General features: G+C 35.7%; 1 protein-coding gene across 1 annotated transcript in view; it reads left to right on the plus strand.

Annotated features, from left to right (window-relative positions):
- TOGARAM1 (TOG array regulator of axonemal microtubules 1) overlaps positions 1-20,306 on the plus strand; it is an 83,530-nt gene that overhangs the window by 30,529 nt on the left and 32,695 nt on the right. The window contains exons 9-14 of the mRNA XM_042989618.1: positions 1,896-1,996; positions 6,877-7,020; positions 11,218-11,316; positions 12,625-12,800; positions 13,734-13,887; positions 18,064-18,217. Of these exons, the coding sequence (XP_042845552.1) occupies positions 1,896-1,996; positions 6,877-7,020; positions 11,218-11,316; positions 12,625-12,800; positions 13,734-13,887; positions 18,064-18,217 (828 nt within the window). The remainder of the gene's footprint in view (positions 1-1,895; positions 1,997-6,876; positions 7,021-11,217; positions 11,317-12,624; positions 12,801-13,733; positions 13,888-18,063; positions 18,218-20,306) is intronic.

A 20,306-nucleotide genomic window follows, 5' to 3' on the forward strand; every position in this document is an offset into this window, starting at 1 on the left:
TGTGTTAGATACTCCTACAGTTGCAAGGTCCTGTGAATAATTTGGAACCCAGTTGGGAAGAAATGTTCACTTTATACTTTAACATTCAGAATTCACTATTCCCTATATTGTCTCATGGAATTATTCTCTTCAGATATTGAACTCTGTGAGAAGGGGAGTTCAGTATGCCCTCATATCTGGACTAAATTACCTTTAATGAATTTCATATTTCCACATTAAGTGTAATAGCTTATAGCTTATAAATTATAAGCTTATAGCTTATAATTTAAAGCAATTATTCTTAACCAGCTTGCATCTTGCCTTAAGAATAATGTCAAAGAAAGCCACTTCTACCCTATGTGGAGCTTTCATCTTTAAGTGGGTTTGGGAGGAAAAACTCTTAAGAGCCACTCTTTTAGAGACTGAAGTATTTTCTTTCACCTGAATGTAATGCGTGGCATAAATGTAAATTTTTTATTCTTTCTATTCTAAAGAAATTACTCTTTAAAAATGTTTAACATTGATTTCTCACTAGATCAATTAACAACTATGCCAACCCAACTAAGAATTGTACTCCTTTGTAAAATCTCTTCTTTATAATATCCATCACTGGCTTGGGGCGCCTGGGTGGCTCAGTCAGTTAAGCGTCTGACTTCAGCTCAGGTTGTGATCTCATGGTTCGTGGGTTCGAGCCCCGTGTCAGGCTCTGTGCTGGCAGCTCAGAGCCTGGAGTCTGCTTCGGATTCTGTGTCTCCCTCTCTCTCTTCCCCTCCCCTGCTCATGCTCTGTCTCTCTCTCAAAAATAAATAAACATTAAAACAAAATTATATCCATCACTGGCTTATTGATATTATGACACTTACTTGATTTAAAACAGTTCTTTTACATTCTAATTTAACATTCTTCAGTTGCTTTTTTTGTAAAACATAGCCTGTAGGTCTTTATAATGTCAGAAAAGTGTGGGGCACCTGGGTGGCTCAGTCGGTTAAGTGTCTGACTTCGGCTCAGGGTATGATTTCATAACTCCTGGGTTCAAGCCCTGCATTGGGCTCTGTGCTGACAGCTCAGAGGCTGGAGCCTGCTCTTCAGATTCTGTGTCTCTGTTATCTCACTGCCCTTCCTCTGCTCGTGGTCTGTCTCTCTCTCTGTCTTTCTCAAAAATAAACGTTAGAAAAGAAAAGTATAACAAAGAATAATACAAGAAGGGGCACCTGGGTGACTCAGTCAGTTAAACATCTGACTTGGACACAGCTCAGGTCATGATCTCATGGTTTCGTGAGTTCAAAGCCCCCCCCCCCCCCCCCAGCTGCCGTCAAGCTCTGTGCTGACAACGCAGAGCCTGCTTGGGATTCTCTCTCTCTCTCTCTCTCTCTCTCTCTCTCTCCCCCTCTCTCTGCCCTTTACCCACTCATGCAGTCTCTGTCTCTCTCAAAATGAATAAATAAACTTAAAAAAAAAAAAAAAGCAAGAAGAAAGTGGCATTTGCTAATAAATGTTTCTAGTCTCTTATTTTTAATGTAGTTAAGTCTCTTTTTTGGTATTATTATCTGTAAGGGTAGATAGTATATTAGATAATTAGGAATCATTTGCTTTAGTTTTGGAATGCACTTTCTTTGCATCACTTTTTTTTTTTTGACCCAACAAAAGATTATATAGTACAAGTCGGAGAATCTTCCCTGCCTTTGGCAATCCTCTCATAAATAATTAAGAATTGCTGATATGTTAAAAATGTTGGAAGTTCAAAAAGTGAACTAGGAATATCAATAAAAAATTCTTAGTTATAGTTTTTCTTACTTGCTCCTGCTTTATTATTTCAGTTTAGTGAGTTAATGGGAAATATAGAGAATGTTTTGTGTAAGAATGTTGAATAGCTTTAGATCTTAAATGATTATTGAAATTACTTTGTTTCATTGTAGGTCAGACATATTTCCAACATTTGGATCAAAGCCTTGTCCTACAAGACTTTCTTCTGCAAAGAATAAAAATTCTGAGATAGCTGACCAAAGCCCCAGTGCAGGTATTTTATAACTTTTATAAATATGATTTATAGACACTATGATTTTTAAATTATATCAAAAATGATAAATAGACTTCAGATTTAGAATTTTTGAGCATACCAAGTAAAACTAATCGTCTTTTTAACTCCTTAAAGGGACTTTTTTTTCAAGAATAAATATTTTATTATTCTTAGAAGAAAAAGCATTTAAATAGTTGATACCCATTTAAGCCCATAGGTGTACCTATGCCTGGCTCTTCCACTCAGATATTTTGGTTTAATTGATAAGAAATGCGATGCTGCTGTCAGAATTTTGAAAGCCCTCAGGGTGATTCTAATATGCAGCGTAGTTTGGAAGCCACTATGCATCACAAAAGACAATTTGTTTTTAAAAACAACACTTAACTAGTCGTTAACTTCATTTGTATCTTGTTAAGAATTTTGTGAACTAACCTATAACACTCTAGTGTATAGCATCACTTTTCAGAAAATAGATTTAGTTGTTCGTAATCGTTTGGAAAAATATTTGGATTTTTATCTATTTAGGATGGGAACTGCATGTGATTCTATAGTTGGTAAAACTGTATTCGATTCTGAGTGAATTGTAACAAATTGGAATGTGATGTTTATTTTCATATGATCTCAGTGTAAAAGTCCTAATAACTTTAAGCTACTGTATCTTATGTTATAATTTTCTCCCTAAAAAGCTATGTTTGTATTTAATTGTCTGCTAAGATTTTTAAATTTCTTGCTCCTAAATATGCCGTACTATCATCTCCTCTTTTTAGTCTCTACTATCACTTTTGCTCATTTCTTACCTACTTAGCCTCCTAAGATTTTTCTCTAGCTTTAGTCTCATTCTCTATAATCCATTCCCCACAATGCAAATCTGAATATATTGCCCAGCCTAAATTTATTTAGGGCATTCTTCTATGATCTGTCCCCTCCCTACCTCTCCAGCCTCATATTTCACTTCCTTCTTTATAATCTTACACTCCAGTTTTATTAGATCACCTTCAGTACCATTTTTTCTCTTTTTGCAGTTGCATGTACTATTTCTTCTAAGTGAAATGTGGAATCCACACCACACCCCATTCAGCTGTGAAAACAGCTCAGTTGCTTTCTCTGGAAGCCTTCCCCATTCACAAACAAAATTGATTATTACCCCTTTTGTGATGTCATTACATTTTGCACTGACATGTTTATAGTTGTATTGCCATTGTTTTACTTTTTTGGACTCTGAGATTCTTAGATCCCCAGAAATTATTTACTTCTGATTCCCTACCAAGTACCTTCATAATCATGAATGCCTAATTCAACCATGCATGCCTAGTATCCTGTCTTCCACAAAGCTAGTGTTCCACAAAGTTAGTTAATCTAACTAGGTACAGGAAGACCAGGTAAATGTACTTTGGGGTCTGAAAGACCCCAGCTGGAATCCCAGTTTGACTATATTCATGAGCTGGGCAAGTTATTTAACTGCTTTGAAACTCAGTTCTTTCATCTGGTAATGTAAACCTTGAGAAAGGGTAGTGAACATTTAAATGTATAAGATATATAAAGCACCTAATGGGGCGCCTGGGTGGCTCAGTCAGTTATGCATCTGACTCTTGGTTTTGGCTTAGGTCATGATCTCACAGTTTGTGAGTTTGAGCTTGACATTGAGCTCTGCACTGTCAGTGCTTGGGATTCTCTCTCCCTCTCGCTCAGCCCCTCCTGTGCTGTTTCTCTCTCTCTCTCTCAAAATAAATAAATAAACTTAAAAAAATAAAGCACCGAGTGCATAGAGGACACTTGGTATTTGTTCCCTTAAAGGAGAAGACACAAAGAAACATAACACATAAAATTGTTCTTTAATCCTTTTCTAAAGTTGATTATCATAGTAAATATTCATAACTTTAAAAATATGTGTATGAGTTATTGGTAGGTTGTATCTTGTTTCTAAAAATGGAGCCCTCTTTTGGAAGAATATCTTTGGAGTTAGAAAAGATTTAGAAAGGGTGCCTGGGTGGCTCAGTCGGTCAACTCTTTTTTTTTTTTTTTTATGTTTATTTTTGAGAGAGAGAGAGACAGAGAGTGAGTGGGGAAGGGGCAGGGAGAGAGGGAGACACAGAATCCAAAGTAGGCTCCAGGCTCTGAGCTGTCAGCACAGAGTCCCATGTGGAGCTCGAACTCACAAACTGTGAGATCATAACTTGAACCAAAGTCGATCGCTTAACTGAACCACCCAGACGCCCCAAGTGTCCAACTCTTGGTTTTGTCTCAGGTCATGATCTCACAGTTTGTGGGTTCAAGCTCCCATCAAGTTCTGTACTGACAGCACAGATCCTGTTTGGGATTCTCTCTCTCCCTCTCTCTCCCTCTCTCTCTCTGCCTCTCCCCCTGCCTCTCCCCCGTTCACGTTCTCTCTCAAAATAAATAAGCATTAAAAAATGTTTTTAATAAAAATAAATAAATAAACCTAGATTTAGAAAACCTAGATTTGAGTTTCCCTCTGACCTAGTAAATCATTTAAGTTAGTGGAATGAAAAAAGTCTTAAAACAGTACCTACTTCTGTATGTAATATTCAGTGTTTCCCTAAAGAGTCTAATATTTAGTGTTTCTCAAACTAGCCTAGTCCTAGGAACCACCAGGGCTGCTTGTAACAGATTTCTGGGACCTCACTTCACAACTAATGAATCAATCTTCAGAGTTAGAAATCTGTATTTTTAAACAAGTAACTTAAGTATTTCTATGATCATGTTTTCAGACCTCTACTATTGAATTCACTGTGAGATATTCTTGCTTAAATTTAATATGTTCTCAAAATGTAAAGTTGCTAATGGTTTAGGATTTTTTAAACTTGAGTTTACATTTTTTGTTTTTGTGGGATAGGGTTTTGTTTTCAGTAAGCAAATATTTACAAGTTTATCGTTTAATTTGTGAAGCATAAAAATGATAGGCTCAGAATAAAGACTATCTGAAAACAAAACCAAAAATAATTATGTAAAAATTTTAAATTCATTTTGTCTTTACATCATCATTTCCAATAAATATTTCCACACATAATCCACTACTACCTATTAGAGCACATTGTGCTAAATTTCCTGAATGATGTTATGGTAAACTTTTTTCCTATAGCATCAGATTAGTAATTCCTATTCTTAACAGAAAGCATTAGTCCCCAAAGCCAGTATCTTTATGAGGCTAACTTTTAAATTAACTATCAAAACTAAGAAGAATATAGGGGGCACCACGGCAGCTTAGTCGTTTGAGCATCTGACTCTTGACTTCAGTCAGGTCCTGATCCCAGGTTTGTAGGATCGAGTCCCCATATTCAGCTCTGCACTGAGCATGGACTCTGCTTAAGATTCTCTCTCTCTCTCTCTCTCTCTCTCTCTCTCTGTCTCTTTCTCTGTCTCTCTCTCTGTCTCTCTTTGTGTATGTGTGTGTGTGTGTCCCTCCACTGCCTTCTCCCCTTCTTGCGCGCTGTCTCTCAAATAAAAAAATAAAAAACTAAGAAGAGAAAGATATCCACGTTACTCCCAGAAGTTCTCTATCATTTAACACCAGATATTTTTTGACTCTCTATGAACTTAGTGCTTTTTACTCTCCAGTCTTCTGTAGCTCAGTTGCCACCAGACACCCCTTTCCCCACAATCCTGTTTTTATTAAAAAACCCACAACAATATTAGAAACAAATTATCTTTTGTTATTACTACCTAATGGTATTTATAGGAGCTATATATATTAAAATGGATGGTTACTCAAATGTATATTGGGTAGTATTTTCCATTTAGTACATATTTTGTAGTTTTAATGGCTTCAAAGTATTAGTATAAGGTAGTCAGTTTAAACATTCAAATGTAGATTAAAAGTTTTTGTATTTGTTAAAAGGAGGCCCATGTTAGGGTTTTGATTAGTTTTATTTTTAATTAGGAATATAACATTTAATTAGAAATATGAGAGTATGCTAGGCACTATGCTAAGCCTTTGATGTATATTTTCTTCACTTAACTCCTCACAACCATTCTGGAAGAGGTAATACTATTATCCCCATTTTACAAATGAGATGAAGTGTCTTGCCCAGGTTCTGTCAGTGGTCTAAGTGGAAGTGCTATGCTTTAAAGTCAGGAAGCACGATTCCAGATTCTGAGCTTAGTCACTGTGTAGTGTGCTGCTTCACCAGCCAGACCAGTATATACCCAGTACACAAGAGTAGGAGAAAAGAGAAATGGAAAATATCTCTCAGGATATAGTTTACAAATTCTAGATTAAAAATTTTTTCTTTACGAGGGAGGGAAGCAAACCATAAGAGACTCTTAACTGTAGAGAATAAACTGAGGGTTGATGGAGGGAGGTGGGCAGGGATAGGCTCGTTGGCTGATGGATATAAAGGAAGGCACTTGTGATGAGTGCTGGGTGTTGTATATAAATGATGAATCACTAAATTCTACACCTGAAATCAATTTTATCATATTTGTAACTAACTAGAATTAAAATAAAAAATAGAAATAATCTTTTTTCTTTTTGCTATAAAGTTTTAAATGTCATTTAAACATTAAATGTTTGTCATATTTTAAATATATGTGTGTATATATTTGATTATCTCTTTCAAGCACTAAATTTTGTATTTGATTGTAATTTTTAAATGGTTGTAATTTTAACCTGTTTTATAAAATGTTTAGATATGGCTTATAATAAATGTTCTTAACTGCTAGTAAAAAGTATTACAAAATTTAAAATAAGATAAAAGCCTTTAAATTACTATAACGTTGTAATTTCTAATATTATGTTACTGACCTTTTTAAAAATCTAGAAGGCAAGATAGATTTAGAGGGGAGATGTGTACCTGTCTGTACTATTACCTGAAACACAGGTAATATTTTTAATAAATATTTTTATGTATTTTATTTTATAGGGATTACGACATCCAATGTAAGCATAATTGGTCAACGTATGAACTATGGGTTTGGATGTGGTGATTTTGAAGATGATAGGTCCCATGACATTTCACCTAGTGTTTTCAAAATACAAAATAAGGAACACCCAAGACATACAAAAGGTTAGTAAATTTCACAAGTTAATTTTTAAGATGGAATGTCCTTAAATCCTAAATTAAATGTCTCAGAATTCTCCCTAAGCATGCCAATAAAGAAAAATTAACTGAGCTTTCTAAGTTTTGAGATTTTTCTTTCCCCTCTGCTGATGTGTTATTGATTAAATAATTTTGCCAAATAGAAGAACATACAGGTTCATGTATTGGTTGATGGACTTCCCTGAGAAGCCATGGCTGGGAAGCGACTACCCAAGAGGTTAACACTAGGGGATCTCTGCTGATCTCAACCCCCTCAGATTACACACACACACACACACACACACACACACACACACACACACATTTTTTACAAGACGTTTTACCACTAAAATGGGGGACATAAATCATGTGAATAAATAAATCCCAGATGCCTACTTAGGTTGTAACCAGGGAATAAAACTATAGAAGCAGGAATATAGTTTCCTGTGGTCGAACCTGGAAAGGCTTCTTTCTCATCAGTAACCGTTGCTAAGAATTTACATTCTCTGTTGTTTTTCTTTAAACTTAGTATAGCAAGTAGCTCCTCTGTGACAGCTGTCCATTTTTTTTTAGAGATCTATCATAGCTACATTTTAAATTTTTCCCTCAGGTAAAGAGAAAGTGATTTAAAAAAAAATTTTTTAATCTTTATTACTTATTTTTGAGAGAGAAAGAGATAGAGTATGGGCAGGGAAGGGGCAGAGAGAGAGGGAGACACAGAATCTGAAGCAGGCTCCAGGCTCCAAGCTGGTAGCACAGAGCCCGATGTGGGGCTCGAACCCACAAACCATGAGATCATGACCCAAGCCAAAGTCAGACACTTAACCGACTGAGCCACCCAGGCACCCCAAGAGAAAGTGATTTTAAAAGATATAAATATTTAAATAGAGTAATTAGAATTCATTGTAAGTTTTTAATCTACTAGTAACTTTAAGGAGCTTTTTTTTACATGTAGCAACTGTGATTGTAATAAGATCAACTTTTGTTATTTCTGTTCATCTGAAATTATATATATGTGTAGGCAGTCAGGCATTGTAGGACATGTATACTTTTTGTGGAAATAAATTGAGTAAAAGGAAGTTGGTTAGAAGCTTTATCTTTTTTTCTTTTTTTTTGCAAATTTTTAAATTTCATCCATGATGTACTTCAATATCTGTTCTTTGTGGATGGTTTCTTATCATTGTTTTTTCAAAAGAGAATGACAAGGGTTTTTTTCATATTTACTTACATATTTCATTTCTCATGTAAAGATAATCAGTACAAAAAATAATTTTCTTCCTAAAAGTAACTCATACCCTAACATATGTTTTTTAAGTTTGTTTATTTTGAGAGGGCAGGGAGGAGTAGGGAGAGGAGCCCAAGCAGGTTTGAACTCATGAACCATGAGATCATGACCCGAGCTGAAATAAGAATCAGATGCTTAAATGACTGAGCTACCCTGGTGCCCCCCAACATGCATTTTTTTAACTTTCTTTTTTAAAAATAGCTTTGAAATAATTGCTACACATGTTCATTTACTACTAGTTGCATCCTTTTTGGGCAGCAGAATCAAAAAATATTTGTATCTTTTGGGGCACCTGGGTGGCTCAATCAGTTAAGAGTCTGCCTTTGGCTCAGGTCATGACCTCACGGTTTGTGGGTTTGAGCCCTGTGTCAGGCTGTGTGCTGACAGCTCAGAGCCTGGAGCCTGCTTCTGATTCTGTGTGTGTGTCTCTCTCTCTGCCCCTCCCTTGCTTGTGCTCTCTGTCTCAAAAATAAATAAACTTTAAAACAATTTTAAAAATATATCTGTGTCTTTTGACCAGCAGTTATTTCTATGTCAGAAAATTACTTTGCACTCACACTGCCAACTCTGAACCAAACACCTGCTACATCTGTTCATTTAACAAGAGTAAACATGTTCAAAAACCAAACTGACCTTCCTTCCAGACCTGCTCTTCTTCCTTTGTTATCATTTTTATTAGTAGTGTTACCATTTTCCCAGTTATGGGGACTTGTAACTTCAGAGTCATCTTTGTCTTCTTCTCCTTACCCTCCAGGTTCAGGCAATGACTCATCCTGCCAGTTCTTCTGTTTAATCTCAGCCTTTGTTACCTCTTCCCTGGATAATTACAGTAGCCTTGTGATAAGACATCTTGCATTTTATTTTATCCCTTTTTACTCCAGGCTGCATACTCTTCCCAAATTATCTTTTTGAAGTATTGTTACCATCTCTTCCATACTCAAAACCTTGAGTGGTTACCTATTTCCCACAGAATAAATTTCCTGCTCTGTAGCATAATTTGTAAGACCCTTAACAATCTTGTCTCACCTTAACTTTCTTGCATTATCTTACTCCTCTTTTCATTCCCCATGCCCTGGCATTCTTAATACTAGAAGTTTTCTTTTCTTTTCTTTTTTTTAATTTTTTTTATGTTTATTTATTTTTGAGAGAGAGACAGACAGAGAACAAGCAGGGAAGGGGCAGAGAGAGAGACAGAATCTGAAGCAGGCTCCAGGCTCCAAGATGACAGCACAGAGCCTGACACAGAGCTTGAGCTCACAAACTGCGAGATCATGATCTGAACCGAACTGGATGCTTGGTTGCTTAACCGACTGAGCCACCCAGGTGCCCCTAGAAGTTTTCTTAGTTTGCATGTATGTTGGCGTAGATGTCCTTTTCCAATCTTGATGTGTTCGAATCATGTCTGCTTTTTGAATACTAGCTTAAAATCCATTTATTTAGAAAGCTTTCTCCACTTTACTGGGCTGTAGTAGTGTAAGTCATTTAAAAGGAAATACACTGTCATCTTTATATTCCTGTTAGGCTTTGTATGTAATGGTGTTCAGTGTCACATGTTAAATGAATGGAGTGATGATGAGCCAACCCAAACTAATAGTGTAGCCTTGGGCACAGTCACTCAAACATTGCATCCTCAGTCAGGTTAAAGTAAATATTGAGTGCAGAGCTGGAGGGAATAAAAAAACTTCCAAAAGAAATATTGGCAATAAGTGGCATATGTGAATGGATTCCTTTTGCAGGAAACCTCAGATGGTTTTAGGGTTAGCTTTCAGAACCCCTTCTTCCCATTCCACTCCTTTGCTGGTTGTTCCTTTGAACCTGTCCATTTTCTGGCATAACAGACATAGAGCCCCTATTAATGACTTGAGAAAGTGATTAATGATGGATGCTTAGAGTGTTAGCAAACTGGATTTTATGAATTAATATTTTCTCTTTCTCTATTTGGATGAATGAGAGAGAAGTGACAGAAAGGTTATATAAGGATAGTTTATATGTCAAGAATCTTTTAATTTTATTTTTCCCTTATATTTTAGAATTGAGACTCACTGAGCAACATTTCTTTCAGCGTTTCTTTGTTTATAAGAAAATATAGTATAAAAAGTAAAAAGTAACATTAAAAATGACTAGTTATATCAGCTTTTTTGATAAATGAAGTTAAACTACTTAAAGATAACATGTTCTTTATATCTTTCTTCATGAGATCTGTCTAATTATTCAGTCATCTTTTGACAGATTTTGTTTTTGGACTATTACTGAGCAAATTGTTCCATTTACTGAGATATGCTTCCCTTTGTCACTACACATTTTTTGAGGCTACCTGATGTTTCTAATAGTTGACCCTAAATTAATTATGTTGTGCTTTTCATTTTTTCTGCCTTGTAACATTCATCTAACATATATTTACTGAATACCCACTATATCCCATACTAATAGGCTCTGGAAAAGATTGATAATCAAAATTAGATAGAGGTCCTATCTCCATAGAGCCTACAGTCTAGTAGTAAAGAGAATAATTACATAATCACAAACTGGAGTGAAAGGTAACCTAGAAAATTACAGAATGCTGTGAGATTGACTTAGTCTGTTTTCAGGAGTTAGAGCTTTCCCCCATGATTACCCCTTTGTTGCTCAATTATCGTGCTATAATTATTTTCTTGTACATCTTTCCCATTCTTAACCCTGGAACATGTAAACCCCTTAGAGGAAGGAAGGTTTCTTTTCTCTCTACTGCCTAGTGCATGCTAGGTATTCTAGTTTTAAATATTTATTGGACTAATAAACAAGTGAATAAATAAATTGTAAAATCTATGTATGAAATTAATTTTGTTTTAAAAGACCATGTTACAATATTCTAAAAATATAAGGAGAATTTTAAAATATGGGTTTTTTGTTTGTTTTTTTAGCATTTACAGGGTCATCATCAAATTTACAGCAAATTCCCAGTTTTGACTTCACATCCACAAATACCTTACCAGAAGACTCAGTAGTAGTTGTTGGAAAAGGTATTTCAAAGTTCCTTAGCTTGTTAATTGTATGTGTTCTTTACACATAAGCCAAGGGTATCATTAAAGAATAGAGAAGAGTGTGATTCAAGTGTGGATTAAAACTTTCTTTTTAAAAAATTATTAAATTGAAAGAATTAGAAGTAAGTTTTTGTTTCTGTCTAACAACTATAATAATTCATGTCGGCAGTTTTTAGGGAGATGTATTAAGTGACAGTTTAGGTACTTCTAAGTAGGTACTGCAGTTTAGGTACTTCTAAGACACTTTTGGGATAGCTAAGATAGTTTTATCATAGTTTAAATTCAAATGACAGTCCTTATTTATCAGCTTAGTAATTAATGTAATTTTATTATTTTCCATACAGAGTCTAGACAAACCAGAATTGACACCTGGTATGTATATTTAGGGGGATTAAGGGAGCTTTGAACAACATATTTGCAAATATTTTTTTAAGCTCTTTTTTTTGGCAGACAGTCTCTTCTCTGCTGTCCTGCCTGCTGCTCCCTTGCAGTGTATTCAATAAACTTCTAACTCCTTTAAAAAAAAAACTGATTTTTTTTTTAGCTTTATTGAGGTATAATTAGCTGAATTATAAAGTGTTTAAAGTGAGAAAAGGATTCCCCCATCAAGTTAACATACCTCAACTAGTTTCTTTTTTGATCAGAAAGCTAGCATGTGAGGATAGACATTGAGAGTGCACATCTTATTATTGGTAAATATGGTGAAATAGAATGAAATGCTTGGAAAGCTTTCCTAATTGTTTGCTTGATAGAATCTCATTAAGTTAACTTAAGGCTCTCCACCTACCCTTGCACCCTTAGTTTCTGTTATTCTTCTATTTGCCTTGTGCCCAACCAAAGTTATTCACTCCACATACGTGGAGTATACTTGTTCAGCTCTGCTTATAACATTCCCATCTCATAGGATGTCCTCACCTCCTTCTTCACTTATCTGTCCATCTCCATTGTATCTTCCAATCCCATTTTTTATATATATTTACATATATATATAGATATACACACACATATATATATACATGTATTTATATATATATATATATATTTTAAGTTTTATTTATTTAAATAATCTCTACACCCAACGTGGGGCTCAAACTCACAACCCTGACCAAGATCAAGAGTTGGATGCTCTTCTGATGGAGCCAGCCAGGCTCCCGTATATTTATGATTATTTAACATATTTTTCCTACTAACAATAGTTTACTTCTTAAAGAGCCTTGTCTTAAACTTTGTTATTAGAGTGACATCACATAAATACTTAATGGCAGTTGGATGGTTGGTTAATTTCAGGTGTATTTGGAAGTCCACATTCAGCACCAGCAGCCTGCAACCAATCAGTGATATCTTCTGTGGGAAATGGAGATACATTTTCAGTTAAACAAAGCATTGAACCACCATCGGGGATTTATGGAAGAGCAGTCCAGCAAAGTATTCCATCATATGTTGATGTTGAGAATGAAAAGGATGTAAGGTTATTTGCAGAATATTAGGATAAATTTAAGCTTATATTATATCATTATTTTGTGTTCATCAGATTTGGGGTGGTGAAAGTGTTTGGATTAAAATTTTAAAAATCTCAGTATAATAGAAATTTCTGATCCTTAATCATATATTTATTTATTTATTTTAAGTTTGTGTATTTATTTTGACAGGGCACCTGGGTGGCTCAGTCAGTTGAGTATCTGACATTGGCTCAGGGCATGATGTCTCTGTTTGTGGGTTCTAGTCCTGCATTGGGCTCTCTGCAGTCAGCACAGAGGCTGCTTTGGATCCTCTATTTCCCTCTGTCTCTTTGCCCTTCTCTTGCTCGCACACGTGCTCTTTCAAAAATAAATAAACATTTTTAAAAGTTTACTTATTTTAAGAGAGAGAGAGTATGTGTGAGCAGGGCAGGGGCAGAGAGAGAGAGAGGAACAATCTCTGACTCAGGATTCGATCTCACAAAATGTGAAATCATAACCTGAGTCAAAATCAAGAGTCAGATGCTCAACTAACTCAACCACCCAGACGTCCCGTGATCCTTAATCATTTAATTGATGGATTATTCTTTCCTAACAAATATATTCTCATTCTGTATACTTGATGTATATGTTATATATAGTACTTTATATATACGTATGTATATATATAATGTACTTTATATATATGTAATATTTAACAATTTTCTAGGACACTCAATGAGTAACAGACTGGTATCCTCAGGCACAGATTTAGTTATGACATTAGCACTATGTAATTCTGTTCAATTTTAGAATTCCTGAAATAAGGACTAAAAAATGTATATTTTATTTTTTACATATAGACCTTTAATGTCCACATACAGTTGTCTGAGATGAAGATAGTTATTTTAAATGTCAAACTCCCTGAATACTTTCAAATATTTCAACTTTTTCACTCAGATTAAAGTTTCTATTTCAAAATCTACTTATGACAAGATGAGACAAAAGAGAAAAGAGGAAAAAGAACTTTTTGACATTAAAGATTGTGAAAAGAAGGAACAGAATTCCTGGGAGCGAATGAAACATACAGGAACTGAGAAAATGACATCTGAACGTAAGTGGAATTTAACTTTTGGCGTGTTTTTTAACTGATAATATTCTAAAGCTAGTGTACCTGTGGTTTAATTGAGGGCCAATAATGGAATATGTTGAACTATAACACTGAAATTTGCAAGACCCAGTAGCTTCTATTATAATAAATATTAATTCCTTCTCATCAAAAGGAAGTTGATTGTTTTTCTCCCTTCTAGACTTAAATATTTTTGGAGATGAGGTAGGAATATCAAAAAATGAGAGTTCCTCTTTAGAAAATATTGCCTTCAGCCCTCCATTGAAAGAAGGGACCTGTTTAAAAAGGTCACCATCTTTAGCATTTTCAGATTCAGGTAAGAAACTTGTTTAAATGTGAAGAATAACATCACAAATGCTGGTTAAGATGAAGAGACCACATATGGTTCAGTGCATTTGTGATGAAAAGAGCATTAAACTAGTAGGAGTCAGTAGACAGACCTGGCTTCATGAATATTAGGTCTGCCCTTTAAATAACTTTGTGACCTGGAAATAGGCCTCAATTTTCTGCTGCTAGAAATATCCAAAATATCTCAAAGGTCAATATTAACTCAAAGATCTCCTCCATGCTCCCTTGTAAATATTACTGTTTCACTAAGGAGTGGTATCTTATTTTATATTAAGGGTTAAATGAGATTATGAAATTGGTTTATATTAGATCATGATTTTAATTTTTTAAATTTTTTTTAATGTTTATTTATTTTTGAAGGAGAGAGAGAGACAGAGTGTGAGTGGAGGGGGAGGAGCAGAGAGAGAGGGAGACACAGAATCCAAAGCAAACTCCAGGCTCTGAGCTGTCAGCACAGAGCCCGATGTTGGGCTCGAACTCACAAACCATGGGATCATGACCTAAGCTGAAGTTGGATGCTCAACTGACTGAGCCACTTAGCCGCCCCTAGATCATGATTTTAAAAAATCATTATGAGGGGGCGGCTGTGTAGCTCAGTCGGTTAAGCATCTGACTTCAGCTCGGGTCATGATCTCGCAGTTCATGAATTTGAGTCCCATGTCTGGCTCTGGTGCTGATGGCTCAGAGCCTGGAGCCTTCTTCAGATTCTGTGTCTCCCTCTCTCTGCCCCTTTCCTCTCTCTGTCTCTCCCTCCCTCTCTCTCAAAAATAAAATAAACATTAAAAAAAATTTTTAAAGATCATTGTTGGGGCACTTGGCTGGCTCAGTCAGTGGAGCATATGACTCTTGACCTCAGGGTTGTGAGTTTGAGCCCCATGTTGGGTGTAGAGATGACTTAAAAATAAAATCTTTTTTAAAACGTTAAAAATAGAGGCACCTGAGTGGCTCAGTCAGCTAAGCCTCCAACTCTTGATTTCAACTCAGGTCATGATCCTCATGGTTCTGGGATCAAGCCTCCTGTTGGGCTCTGCGCTGGGCGTGAAGCCTGCTTAAGATTTTCTCTCTCTCTCTCTCAAAATAAAATAAAATAAAATGAAATAGTAAAGTAAAATAAAGCAAAATAAAAATAAATTTAAAAGTCATTGTATTTATCCTTTATTCAGTCTACCATTCAGTACTTACTGGGTTCTATATCTGGCTAGAGTAGTTTCCATATTTCCTGTGTGTTTTTAAAAATATTAAATAAGTCTTAAGTATGGTAGTCATCAGAAATTGAAAATGAAAAAAACACATGAACTATCATAAACATTAAGCTTATTGCTTATTATTTTTATTTATTATTGTTTAATGTTACTGAAGAATAAACCGTTAAACCTGTCTTAAACATTTTAAAATTTATGTTGGGTCTGAAGTCTAGGTCTCAATAAAAAAACAAAAAGTACAGAAAAAATAAATATATAAATGTGATATTGGGCAACATACTTAACATCTCTCAAAATCTCTCACAATAAAAGAGATTTGAACTTGGGGCACCTGTGTGGCTTGGTAAGTTAAGCGTCCGACTTCATCTCATGTCATGATCTCACGGTTTGTGGGTCTGTTGTTAGCACAGAGCCTGCTTCGGATCCTCTGTCTCCCTCTCTCTCTGCCCTGCCCTCACTCGAGCTCTCTCTCTCTCTCTCTCTCCCTCTCTCTCTCTTTCTCAAAAATAAACATTAAAAAAAAAAAAAAAAAAAAAGATTTGAATTGGATGAATGTCTGATTCTTCCCAGTTTGGATTTCTTTTATAATGCAAGTTTAGAAAACTTTTTAAAATTCCTTGTTCTCAAAACTAATAATTATTGAAAGTATGACTGATGACATGTTGACTTGTAAAATTAGTGGTTTTAAACACGTCCCTAAGAACCAGTTATATGTAGGCATTTGTGAAGTTGAAGCCTATTTGCTAGCATTCTCAAATAATTTCACTATTATTAATGTCATAAAATCTAGGGGGAGAAATATCCACAAAACTTCTTACCTAAGTTCTGAACAATGCTGACTGCTACCGTTAACAGGAAAAGAAGTACAGATAGTAGTAAATAGTACACATTGATGAGGGGTGCATGGGTGGCTTAGTCAGTTAAGCATCTGACTTCGGCTCAGGTCATGATCTCACAGCTCAGCTCTCTGCTGACAGCTCAGAGCCTGGAGCTTGCTTCAGGTTCTGTAGCTCTCTCTCTCTCTCTGCCCCTTCACCGCTCATGCTGTCTCTCTCTCTCTCTTTCTCCTTCTCTCTCTCAAAAATAAATAAAAACATTAAAAAAAATAGTACACATTGATGAATACATTTATGATAGTCATTTTCTAGTGCCTAATATTACCTTTTTAAAAATATCTCTTAACAGTAAAAAATAACTAGTAAATCTTTACCCATTTACAATAGCTGGTACACATTTTATTTGATCTTTTTGATCTTTTCCTTTCTAACACCCTCACTGCAGGTATCTTGCATTGTTCAGTGCCCCCTGGGCCATTACCCTGACACTCAAAGACAATGATTTGTTTCCCCAACATCTAGGGCAATGCCTTACATCTGGAAAATGGTTGGTAAATGTTTGATTATGGAAGAAATATTGTTCTTATTACCACACATGGTCTTAGGATTTGTAACAGACCATTAATTCTATACTAGTAGCAAAAAATTAGTATTTTTGGAATTCATCTCGAACTCTATATACAGATGCAATGAAGCTTCATTTTTAGTTGTCAGTTGTATGGTAAAACAGGTATACATCCACATGTTTTTATAAAATGGGATCATAATGCTTCTTATTGATTTTTTGCTCTTAAAACTATATTATATGACTGAAAAACCATTTATATATTTTTATTTGAGATAATTTAATAATTTTGTAGATAAACAGTGAAGTTTTAAATACCTCTGGTATCTAGGTATTACAATTTTATTGAAGACTAAACTGGGGTGCCTGGGTGACTCATTGGTTAAGCGTCCAACTTCAGCTCAGGCATGATCTCACAGTTCGTGGGTTTGAACCCTGTGTTGGGCTCCGTGCTTTCAGCTCAGAGCCTGGACCTGCTGTGGATTCTGTGTCTCCCTCTCTGTCTCTGCCCATCCCCTGCTCATGCTCTGTCTCTCTCTCAAAAATAAAAAACATTAAAACATTAAAAAAAATTATTGAAGACTAAACTAATAATACTAGTTTCCATAAGAAATATTCATAGAAGCTATGGTATATATATATATATATATATATATATATATACACACACACACACACACACACACACACGTGTACACACACACACACACACACAATGGAATATTACACATCAAAAAGAATGAACTCTTGCTATTTGCAGGGACGTGGGTGGAGCTAGAATGTATTATGCTAAGCAAAATAGGTCAATCAGAGAAAGACAAATATATGATTTCATTCATATGTAGGATTTAAGAAACAAAACAGATGAATATCAGGAAGGGGAAAACAAAGAAAGAAGGAAGCAAACCATAAGAGACTCCTAACTATACAGAAAAAACTTAGGGTTGATTAAGGGAAGTAGGCAGGAGATGGGCTAAATGGGTGATGGGTATTAAGGAGGGCACTTGTAATGAGCACTGCGTGTTATATGTAAGTGATGAATCACTAAATTCTACTCCTGAAACCAATATTGCACTGTATGTTAACTAACTAAATTTTAAATTTTAAAAAAAGGAGGAAAAAAAGTATTCATAGAATCTAGTCAGAATATCATTTGTTTTAGAGTTCTCTGCTGCTTTATTTAATATGTTTTTGTTTTGCTTTGTTTTAGGTGAAGCATCTCCTGGAGCCGTTCCACAATATAAAGAAAGGATTCCTTCTGTCACTCATAGTCCAGAAATAATGGATACATCGGAACTACGGTCATTTTCCAAACCAGAAATAGCACTGACAGAAGCCCTGAGGCTTTTAGCTGATGAGGATTGGTAAGTTCACCATCCTTAACTTAAAACTAAACTGAGTTCCACAAGTGTCCTATAATTTTTTTTTAAACTTTGAAACATTTCCTATTAAAATAGTCTTAAAAATGATTATTACAGTTCTTAGACAGTCCAAAGTTTTTTCAACTTCTCAATGTAACTGAACTCTGGTCCTAATAGCACTGTATTACCAGTTATATTATAACTTATGTACCATAAGGACAGTTTACCTTTATCATGGATTACGTAAATCTTTTGGTACTGGAATACAAATCTCACCATTTCTCCAAGTGTTTCTCTGTGAAACACATCGTATAACAATCCTAGAAATACATCCACGTTACTACCGCAGCGGCAGCAGCCACCCAGCCCCGCCCAGCTGGAGCATCTCCTGGCTGCTCTTGTCCCACCCATTTCCTTCCCTTCATCTTCAGTATCTCTCTCTATCCCCATCTTCTGTGTCCTCAGTTTTGCTCTTCTACTAGATCATATTCCTCAACATTAAAATGTGCTGTATCTCCTATTTCTTAAAAATCCTCCATAAACTACACATCTTTTTCACATTTCTTTTCTTCTTGTTGTTTAGCCAAGTCCTCTAAAAGGCTAACTCATTGTCTTTAGATTTCCATCTCATATTTTCTTCTCAACCTTTAATTGGCTCTCAACCCTCCCCATCATGACCATCACATCACTAAATCTATGAAAATGATCATCTTGCTAAATCTACACTGGTTATTTATTAGTGGTTATGTTTCTTAGCCTTTTAGCAACATTGGACACAATCGACACTCCTTTCTGATTTCACTGTGGAAAATTCAGTCTCTTGGTTCTTTTCTTGCTTTAGTTTGTTCTTATTTCTTCTGTTTGACTTCAAAAGTGAGGTATGCTCCAGAATTCATTCCATTGGCATTCTCTATCTACATTTATTCCACAGATCTAGGCTGGCAATCGTTTTCTGTAAAGGGCCAGATAGTAAATATTTTCAGCTTTGCAGGCCAGATGTCTCTATCACAACTCCTCAACCTTGCTGTTGTAGTGTAATAGCAGCCTTAGATAGTATGAAAACAAATGGCTTTAGCTATGTCCCAATAAACTTTACTTATAAAAAAATCTGATGGGGCCAGATTTCGTCTGTGAGTCATAGTTTGCCAACCTGTTTCCTAAATGATTACATTCATTATATAGCTTTGAATTCAGTCCATACTTTGATTCTCATGAATGTATGTCTGGATCCTAGATATCTTCTTGAGCTCTAAACTTATAATCCAACTGCCTACTTGACACTTTCACTTTGATGCCAATAGACATTTTAAAAGTTTTTTTTTTATGTTTATTTATTTTTGAGACAGAGAGAGACAGAGCATGAACGGGGGAGGGTCAGAGAGAGAGAAAGACACAGAATCCGAAGCAGGCTCCAGGCTCTGAGCTGTCAGCACAGAGCCTGACGCGGGGCTCGAACTCATAGACCATGAGATCATGACCTGAGCTGAAGTTGGACGCTTAACCGACTGAGCCACCCAGGCACCCTGCCAATAGATGTTTTAAATTTAACATATCCAAAATAGAATTCTTGATTTCCACTTCTTGCCAAGATGGGTTAACAGGCATTAGATTTGCCTACACATCTGAAAGAACTAGACAAATTGTACAAAATAAATGAAACAGTGGTTTTCAAAATATTGTTCACCAGGTTGTGACAAATAGTGATCCCTGAGAGATGAGAAACGAACAAGGTGAGCTCTACAATTGCCCTGGCTTACTTTCTACAGAGTTCCAGGTCATAGCTCAAAGAAAGGAAAACTGTAAATACCAGCAGAGATGGAAATGGAGCTATGAGTTTGGGGAGGCCAAGGTAACTAGAGTTTGCAAGGCAGAGTACCAGAGAAGATGGAGCTTCACAAAGAACTCCAGAGACTTTTAGAGGATTCGTCTCAAATATTTAGCTGAGTACTGGTAAGGACATACATGTAAGAAAATTACCTGAAGCCAGAACTAGGATGAAGTTACAGGGAACAATCCCTGAATACTTCTTGTTCCCACCAGCATGGTGGAAAACCTCATAATTCACAGGGCATTGAGTAGGAAACTCAGAAGA

This window comes from Panthera tigris, chromosome B3 (assembly GCF_018350195.1).
Source record: "Panthera tigris isolate Pti1 chromosome B3, P.tigris_Pti1_mat1.1, whole genome shotgun sequence".
NCBI classification, from domain to species: domain Eukaryota; kingdom Metazoa; phylum Chordata; class Mammalia; order Carnivora; family Felidae; genus Panthera; species Panthera tigris.